This window comes from Tupaia chinensis, unplaced genomic scaffold, assembly GCF_000334495.1.
Source record: "Tupaia chinensis unplaced genomic scaffold, TupChi_1.0 Scaffold000022_1, whole genome shotgun sequence".
In the NCBI taxonomy this organism is placed as follows: domain Eukaryota; kingdom Metazoa; phylum Chordata; class Mammalia; order Scandentia; family Tupaiidae; genus Tupaia; species Tupaia belangeri.
This window is the reverse complement of record NW_006159452.1, coordinates 2,845,543-2,855,948: the sequence shown is the minus strand read 5'-3', so window position 1 is coordinate 2,855,948 and position 10,406 is coordinate 2,845,543. Positions and strand designations below refer to the sequence as shown.

The following is a 10,406-nucleotide window of genomic DNA, read 5'->3' as shown; positions in this document are numbered from 1 at the left end:
TTCCCTACAATAAAAAATTTGTTTTGGAAAATTGCTCTAGTATTATATTTGGGTAATAAAGTATATGAGGATTTATGTTTGGTTTTTGGTTTGGGGATTCTTTGGTGGTTAATAGATACGGTAAAATAACCACTGAAATCTATAATCAGAATTTATTTTTTGTATAATTTTAAAACAACACTTGATCACATTTTGAGAATATACAGACTTGGAAGGAGACCTTCCTTTGTTTCTGGAGTGAGCAGCACTTTATTTCAATGACAGCTTTAGTATGCTTTCTCTAGGCTTCTAAGCAGTATGTAAATAATCGATTGTCTTTTCTGTAAAGAATTAGCTGACTTATTTTGCTGTCAGAAAGGTGAAAATACTCATCATCTTTAATAATGGTATTTATAGTCTGTCTTCTATTGGATATATTTATTGTATTTGTTTTCTTATGCATAACCTATTCTATTTGCAAAATGAAAACATAACTAAGATAATGTTTAAATATATACAACAGAAAAATATACACTTTTAATAAAGTTTATAGATAAAAAAAATCAGAGCAAATGTAAAATGAGAACATGATAGTTAAGATTACACAGAATGGATGGTCAGGGTCCTATAACACTGGCAGACCAGCGGTGGCTGGTTGGTTGTTTTATTTAACCTACATTTTCCCTTAGGGCATTTGTCTCACATCTGGATTTATGTTACTCTAGAAATCAATTCATAATGAAAGCAAAAAATTTTTTTCTACTAAATGTAGCAGTACATTTCACAGAGATCTATTTTATGTTTTATTATTTTTTTCTGAGATTCCTCAACAGTGCAGTGTTGAAATTCTAAAGATATGATATAGGAGTTGAAGAGTAGAAGAAGTTTCAGTATGTTTTTTTTTTTAAATGCCTATTATGAAAACACTATACATGGATTTCTTTTTTTCCTTCCAATTACGCTTTACTTTAAATAACATTCTTCCTGAACTTTTTATGAAGTCTCTTTGTAGATGAGCTTTCAGTTAATTTGGCCTTATTCGAGAGTGAATATTAGGAATACCAGTGAAAGGATGACTCCAATCAGATTAGCCCAATTTGTTTCTTTAATTTATTTAACTTATTTATTTAAACTAACCAAACCTTTACTAAATATTGAGCAGCAGTATATTTCAAGTTTGCCTACCTAAAAGCTTTCAAAGTGAGTAGAGCTTGGGGCTGCCTAGAGTTGCTTAGAGGCAAGTTGAATGCAGTAATTGGCGTGCATGCTTCAATAGCAGATGATTACACCTTCATCCACATTTGTCAAAGAGAATCCCCTAAGGCTGAGCCAAGATGCTCTGAAGTAAAACCTTACAAGGACATTCTATCACAGAGGAAAAATAGTAATCAAGAACTTCAAAGTCTAGATCAGAGAGTGTGAAATAAAAACTTTTAGCCTGGAAAAATGTAAAAATAGATGCAAATAAATTCCTACAGTAGCAAGAAGTAAAATAAAATAAAAATTTAAGAAGTATCTGGGCTGGCAGGTGACATTGTGGTTAAGGCAGTGGATTCCCATATGACCATCTGCAGTTTGAGTTCTAGACCTGGCAGTTTGGTCTCTCACTTTCTTTCTCTCTCTCTGTCTTTCTCTGGTCAAATTAAAAAATAACCATAATAAATAAAATTAGAAGAAAGAATTCTTACAAAAATTTTGTAAGTGTGTAGGAAGAACTCACTTTCCACTTATCATTGTTTTTTTTTTCCACTTACCATTGTTAACTTCTTTCTAAACTGAAGGATAAACTTGTTGCAAATTAAATGACAAGATAACTGTATGTGTTAATTTGTCATACAGCATTATTAAAACTATACTAGCTCAATGTTGGAGATTTCTAATCATGTTTTGATTTTAGACAAACTAATCTGTGTTTTTTTCTGGGAGAGATGATATAGTACAAGTAATTTTCTGTTAACAGTACTCATATTATTTGTACTTATGTACAATATGCTACTTTTATTCTCTCTAAGGTAGTTTGAGGTGTGCATACTGATTTTTTCAGAAGTAGCGATAAGAAACAGGCTATAATTTAAAAAAGGTCCAGCACGGGTTCTTTTTTTAATCTTTTAGATCCCACTGGAAATGAATAACTAATCCTTCAAGAGTATTCCTTTTGTTTATTTTTGTGAGTAAAGTTATAGTGAGAGTACTTAATCAAAAATAACCAGCATCTTCTTTTTTTATTCCTAGCTTTTTCTAGATTCTACATTATAGTCCATAATTGACTTTTATTTTCAAAATAAAAAATTCAGAGGTCAATGAAATCCACAAGCAGACTCAATATACAGATTTCTTCTCGGGGTGATGAAGAAAAACCCTATGTGGCCAGTGCAGACAGAATACCTACGTTGGAAACAAACTACTATCTCCCCAAATATCTCTTAATTCCCTCCCACCCCTGCTACCAAAGCACTATTTGAAATGAAATCATGCACTGGTCTGAGATGCCTAGTTGTTGTTGTTTTTTTATCATCATAATCTGTATATTCCATTGAATTGCATATAACTTTACAGTGTATTACATTGCTTTTTCAAATATGGCTTATTAACTGTTGATGATGACATGTATAGTATTCTCAACTGGATTGGTTTGAGAAGTATTTCATGATGGGCAAAGTATTTTTACAAGCAAAATGAGAAATAGCGATTGACTGTTTTAAAAAATAATTGGAATAATAATAATAATGATTGGGGAAAACATAGAAAAGATATTGATTGTTGAAGTGGGGAGATTAATGTCTTTGTACTGACTGACTTGCATGGCATTCCCTTTTGAAAAAGCAATGTAATACACTGTAAAGTTATATGTAATCAATGTAATATAAAGAAGATTATGATGATAATAAAAAATAAAAAAAAGTTAAAAAAAGGGATTGCCGTGCATGTCAGTCAATACAGAGACATTAAACTCCCCACTTCATCATTCAATATCTTTTCATTGTTTTTTGTAATTATTATTATTATTATTCCAATTATTTTTTAAACAATCACTATTTCTCATGCCTAGTTTTTCAAATTATTAGATAGTGTAGTTTCTAAAGTGGATCTACATCTTTAGGAATATAAAATATATCATTTTTAAAATGGTAGTTAAAAGAAAAATAAACCAGCCAATTTAATAGAGTTTTATTAGAGCAAATCTTAACACTATTTAAATTGGGCAGCTGTTCCCGGACTTCCGGAAAACTCTGGCCAGCCTGGTGGTCAACTCGGCTTTTTAAGTTGACCAAACAGGAAAGTGTCGTACACCAAACATAAGTGAGGAAGTGAGGTAGAGGAAACATTGGTTATATTCTGAAGTTTGTCTGCAGTAACTTGATTTAAAAAGTGGGATGCCTATGATTGACTGAAGCCTAGCTGCTGTGATTGGCTCTAACTTAGCCACTAGCTTAGAAAAACAGCCTAATGTACAATTTTGGCTTATCCATTGAAATCAAAGTGTGGGAGTATAACGGCTATTTTAGGCCAAAATAGTGTAACAGTAGAGATTGTGTTCTAATCCAAACTCCAAGACCTTGAGTCCGTGTTTACTCACTGCCCTATGCTTTTTAACTTCATAGTTTCCTCACCTATAAAATGGATATAATAATAGGATCTACCTCACAGGGTTTTTTATGAGTCTTAAATATGAAATGAGCTTAGAATAGTACCTAACAATTTGGGCACAGTGAAAATATTATTTATAGTTATAAATCTAAATTATTGTTTCTTTTGATTATATCTCTATTTCTATTCCTATTGAGTTGATAAAATAAAAGACATTGACAAGGATAATAGTGAGCTGTCACTGAGTAGTTATAGAGATAGAAAGCCCCTGTGCTTATCCAACAGGAATAAAGAATCCCGTCTACAAAGATAATCTTACAAATGTTTGTTTAATAAGGGAAATTTGCTCTCATTTTGATAAGATAAAATTTCATCAGAGCATTCTTGGCTTAGATAGTTACTATCCATTCAGGATTTATTATTCGGTCATTTGATTCCTAAATTCCCTTCTGCTCAATTTTTTCATTTCACCTTACATTAATCAGTGTTTCTCCTTTCTTTTGTACATTTTACATGTTCCAAAATTTTTTGCAAATCTCTCTCTCGTCTTAACTGAATAACTCATGTTATAGAACTACAGATTTTATTCCACCTAACTAGTTAATGGCAATATCAGAGCATGATGATTTTCTATTCATAGAATACAGAGTATAGCTGGGGCAGCTACTTCAGGAGTTTGTGCAGAGGCACCTGAGAATACTCCTTTCCTAGAACTCATTATTCAGCTAAAAAAGTACATTGTTTCCAACTTTTATTGCCAGCTACTGTTCATGATCAGAAGCTATTTTAAAACCCTTTTCTCTTTTCAGGGGGGAAGATGACATGGACACTTATTATCATAGAAATTCTAATCCAAAAGTCATTGTGTTAAGATTGATAGCCTGAAATTGATAACTGTAGAGGATTGAAATAAAACAGTAATTTGCAACTGGTCGATTAATACAAAAGAGAGCACAGTTATTTAATTAGATGTACTTTTTGAATAATAGTGGTGATTTACATTTCCTTCATTCATGCTAAGAAAATATCTATAAATACTTAAAAAAAAAAAAAAAGCAGCCTGTTGGTATTGTAACTTTGCAGCACTTTTTTCCTAATTGAGTAATACTGTTCATCAGAATAAAATGGTGTTCCTCATTAGAGTATTTGTAGTGAAGACTTTACAAATAGAAGGAACTAAGATGTGCTAATTTCAGGTTTTGTGTCAAATTTAATGCTTTCTTTAATGTGTAAAGCCATAAGCTTTTCAATTGCAAACATTCAACTAATAGCTTTTCTATCAAGAGAATTGGTTCAGAAATTCCTTCAGTAACTACTAATCTTCTTTAACTACTGGGAAAAGATTTAGTTTAACCTAATTTTGTTGTAACTTGAATATTGTGGGTTGATTCTTCATTACATCTTACTATTTTGTTCTCACTTATTGACATAATGTATTTCATATAATCTATACCTTCAGTAATAGTATTTTTTTATTTTTTATTTTTTCGTTAGGCATTAGCTATGGGAATGATGACAGAGTACTATCATTATATCTTTACCACTCTGGTAAGTAGTTTATTAAAACATAAATATAATGCTCTAAATTTTATTACTATGACTGCTAGTATAAAAATAGGTTTTGAAGTGAGAAGAAACAATGTGAATCACACTGTTGTTGTTATTCTTTATTTTTAAATAAAATCTAGAATAAATTATCAGAGAGAACTATTAACTCTTAGTGGGAAGCAGATGATTTTGAAATAATATTTCAGGTATTGACTTAAAATATTATGTTTTATTTTAAGATTGGTTTAGAGGACTTTCAGGACATAATGTATTTTTCAAATTGTTTTGCTGAGAAATCAATTCTTTAGGAAAGCAAAAATTCTTGTGTTATGTTCACTTTTTAAAATGAGTTTAATTGAAGTTGCCCTTTCAGCAGATTAAATTTTCTATCCTGTTTTGTCTATGTTTAGATTTTTCAAAAGTTAATATGCTGTAATTTTCTACTTAAATGTTACCTTTATTTTTTTCTTCACATACCCACCATAATATTTTACTTCATTACGTATGAAATCTGACATTACCCTTTTATCAAACCTACTTACTCTTAGCTCTATTTTTTTTAAATCAATATGTTGTCCCGGTTTTTCTTCTTCTGTTAAACAACTGTCTCTCTCTTTCACTAGTTCTTTACCATCCACCACCAAAATATGAGAATTTCTCTAACTTTGGACCTCTGTTCAATTTTCTTTATTCCTCCTTCAATTATTTTCTTTATTTAGAGATTTAATTATCTTTTTTTTCATTTGAAATCTATTAAATGTCCATGTATATTGTTCCTGAATTATTACATACTGTAGAAAAATTGTACTTGCTGTTTCATTAAGATCATTTCAAAATATTTAGACTTCGGGGCCAGTAGGTAGTGCAGTGGTTGAGGCACTAGACTCTCACATGGAGAACTAAGGTTTGAGTACAGGACCCAACATCTTGAAGGGCCATCTCTTTCTTCTTCTTTTTTTTTTTTTTGGCTTCTTTCTTGAATTTTTCATTCAATATTTTTTCAAAGCATAAAAGTAGTTTTTTTTTATTTCTTTTTTGAGAAGTTTTTGCTATAGGGCACTTGTGCTCGCCAGACAGACAGAGAGAGACAGAGAGACAGAAAGTGAGAAATCACCCCCCAGGGGGGATGGTCACACCGCAATCCCTTCTCCTCCATTCTCCTCTCGGGATCTTGGGCATGCACGCACACGCGACTGGCTTGAGTTTTAAGCCTCCAGGTTTGGGACGCAAACCGCGGTTGACTATGTGGCAGTCCGGCAACATAGCCATTATGCTAACTGCTGGTCCCAAAAGTAATATTTATTTGCATCATAAAACAAATTACATTCTTAAATAGTCAAGTTTGAGACTGAGAAACTCACAGGGATTCAATATGTAGTATATAACTGAAAAGTAGAAGGCTCACAGAAAACAAAATGAGCCATTCTCCTGAATGTCAAATCCTGAAAACATTTTAAAATTATTTTTCAATATTATATTTAATCACGTATATTTTTACAGTGTATAACATTTCTTTTTCCAGAATGATTACCATGCATATCAGTCAAGACAAAGACATTACTATCCACATTATCATCAAGTAGCTTTTCTTTTTTTTTCTGATTATTATTATTATCATTTTTTAAAACATTCAATCACAATACATCATTTGGCTTGCAAAGAGAATTTACCTAACAAGAAATACTTGAGACCGGTCCAGTAGAGAATACTATGCATGTTGTCATCAATGGGTGATAAACCATTTCTGTGTCCCACAAATGTCGTGCCTCTCTATTTGTTCTTGTGCTATCCTTCTCTGTACTCCTCCCCCCCAACACATATCTCTTTCCACAGTCTTCAGTATCCATAACTATTTTCACTACTTTTATACCAGAGAGATGATTTCTTACTTTTTCTGTCTCTCCAGCAAGCACACAGCCCTATAGCAAAACAAGCAAAACAACAAACTTAAGACATTCTCTCAAAAAATAAAATGAAATATTTAAAATTCAATGTATTGTCCCCTAAATTGACCCCTCTTCAAATTTCCTTAAAAACGTCCATTGTCAAAAATAGTAGGTGGCATGGTGGTTAAGACGTTGGAGTCTCATGTCTGACCATGGTTCAAGTCCTGGACCTAGTATCTTGCTTTCTCTCTTTCCCCTTCTCTCTCTGGTCAAATTTAGAAATGATAATATAAATTAAATAAGTAATTTAAAAAGTGCATTGTCTCTGACTCCTGTATCACACAAAAAAAGAAAATTTACAGAATTTCTAACCTCTATCTTCCATTGCCACGACAACAATTCTAATTTCCTTAAAGTGGTATAGATCATAGAATTCTTTTGGGCCTACTTCAGGGGAGAAAGAAGAGAAGATCAGAGAGTTTCCTTCCTGTTTCTGCAGTTTTCTCAGTTTCCCTCAGCATAAAATACTCAGTATGCCAACACACCAACATATTTTGGGGTAGCGTGCTCTGATCCTCATTATGGTTCCGTTATCATCTGTTCTGTGAAGTTTTCCCTATATAAGAATTGAAAATGGAGCTCATCCTGTGGCATAGTGGTTCAGAGAGCCAGATCCTACATGAACGTAGAGTTGAATCACAGCTATATATATATATATATATTCCTAAAATCCTGACAGAATGGAGACCAACAGGTGGTTTGGTGGTTAAGAGCCAGATCTCACATGACTAACTCTTTGGTTTGAGTCCTAGACCCGGCAACCTGAAAAGCATGCTGGGCATGTGTGCCTGTGTGCTCAAAGTCCCAAGAAGACAAGGAAGAGGGGATTGTAGTGTGGCCATCCTGCTGAGGGTTGATTTCTCTCTTTTGCTCTTTCTCTGTGCCTCCCTGTTGAGTCCACATGCCCAATGGGGTGGAAAAGTCTAAAACAAAACAAAACACCTGAAAGGATGGAGAAATGGTGGAAAAAGGATTCCACCATGACCACACCCCACTGGGATTGCTTCCCTTCAACCTGTCTCATGTCTCTCTGTGGCAAGTGCCCTCTTGGGAGGGAGAAAGAATTTAAAGTGATCTCTTTTCCTTCTGACTCCAATTGTAGTTATCATTTCCATTCCTTTAAATCCTTAGCCTATTTTACTGTGCATTGTTTATTTAGTACTTGAACGTAGCCTTTGGCTGGATTATAAAAACTGAAAAATAAAAAGCCTGAAGATTTCTTATGTTTTTTCACAACGCAGAACACAGTTTGGGTCAAGGCAACCGTGTTCTACTGAATTTTATTCCCACTATCTAGCCTGTGCAGTCATATGAGTTTGAGGCAAGCTGTACACATGGCCAATGGCATTAATATTGTCTGGGTTCTTGGGACCGGCAGGTGCTGTGGTTAAGGGCACTGGATTCTACATGGTCAGCTGCAGTTTGAGTTCTGGACATGGCAGCTTGCTTTCTCACTTTCTCTCTCTCTTCTCTCTCTCTCATCAAATTAAAATAAACAAATTAATTAAATAAAATAATTCTTAAAAAAACATAGCCTAGGTTCTCAATGTTTTCTGTAAGTTCTGAGGATGAACTGATGCCAGCTAGAGAGAAGTCTCACAAGCTACATGTTCTCATGTGACAACCAGCTTCCCTGATAGCTCTGACCTTCCACTCCAGGGAAAACTGTGGAGCAGAGCCAGAGCATTTACTCTACACCGACTAGAACAGGCAACAGAAGTAAAGTGTTTGTTATGATGAAGATGTATTAGGAAAGTAAAGGAATTATAAGGTTTCTGTAATCGAAAGGCCAGTCTTTTAAACTTTTTCCTCAGCTTTCAAGTACTTTTCATAAGATGTCGTATGTCATGACCTGCTTCTTAAAACAAAAACAAAAATGAAACTTGACAAAACAAATCGAAACAATGGCAATAATAAGTCAAGGAAGCAGGACATGGAAAAAACACATGTTAGTTTAAAGTAAAATATTAATGCATAAAGCATTAATGGCACAAAGAGGTGTGGTGTTGGTCTGTTGAAAATATTTCGTAGTTTTATCAACAGTACTGGGGAGAAATGTTCACCTATTGAAATATCCAATTTGTAAGACAAATAATAATGTGATTGAATGTATGGAAGAAAATGAAATGAAAAAAATAAATGGAAAAAATTTAAGGACAAGCTATTCTTTTTTAAAAAGAATTATTTAATATTATTATTATTATCATTATTTTTAATTTGATATAGGGCACATGCACTCACCAGAGAGAGACAAAGAAAGAACAAGAGAGAAGTAGAAAAAGAAAGCAGGCTGCCAGGTCCAGGATTTGAACTACAGTTGGCCATGTGGGAGTCCAACACCTTAACTAATACCTCACTCGCTGGGCCCAGGACAAGCTATTCTTAACATGGAGAAGAAAGATAAGCAAACTTTTTAAAAAGAATTATTTTATTAACTTCATTTATTTATTTTTAATTTTACCAGAGAGACAGAACGAGAGAGAGAGAAAGAGAGAGAGAGAGAGGAAAAGTGAGAAAGCAAGCTGCCAGGTCCCAGACTTGAACTGCAGTTCTCCATGTGGGAGTCCAGCACCCCCAACCACCACACCAACTGCTGGCCAAAAGATAAGTAAATCTTAATTGAAAGGTATAGAGGAAATTGTTTCACTGGTGGAATTAGAATATGGTAGATATGAAAGTGTTTATGTACAGTGAATATATATTTGCATTGCTAAAGCACAAGGACAATCTATTTAGTCTTGGTGATTTGTGATATTTACATCACTTGAGACACAATAGTGTTAGGCACACTAAGGGAAGCAAGAATTAAGTGATTATTTCAGTAATACATGCATTTGAATATACTCTGCTGAGAATAATACAAACAAATTTTTCTTTCAGGACCTCTTTGCTCTTGATGTAGAGCCCTATCGATACAGTGGTGTTAATATGACGGGGTTCAGAATATTAAATACAGAAAATACCCAAGTCTCTTCCATCATTGAAAAGTGGTCGATGGAACGATTGCAGGCACCTCCAAAACCCGATTCAGGTTTGCTGGATGGATTTATGACGGTATGAATACACACTTAAAGATCAGTTTGTGTGTTTCTAAATAGTATTGCATAAATGTTGTTATTTGGGTCCAAACTTCAGTTTAATTGTTGACATTAAAGGCACAGTATCAGAGCTATTATGCAAATAATTTTATTTATAATTTATTAAATCAATTTTCTATGACACATTCTTTTTCAAGTATCTTGAAAGGCATTACAACTATTCTTAAGGTACTCCAATGCAGGGATTTCTCTGAAATTAATTAATACCATATATAGAACAAATAAGAGACTGAAAATAAACATTAAT

At 33.4% G+C, this 10,406-nt stretch overlaps 1 protein-coding gene across 1 annotated transcript in view; it reads left to right on the top strand.

Moving 5' to 3' along the window:
* GRIK2 (glutamate ionotropic receptor kainate type subunit 2) overlaps positions 1-10,406 on the top strand; it is a 775,369-nt gene that overhangs the window by 341,227 nt on the left and 423,736 nt on the right. The window contains exons 6-7 of the mRNA XM_006140134.1: positions 5,062-5,115; positions 9,942-10,115. Coding sequence (XP_006140196.1) covers positions 5,062-5,115; positions 9,942-10,115 — 228 coding nt within the window. The remainder of the gene's footprint in view (positions 1-5,061; positions 5,116-9,941; positions 10,116-10,406) is intronic.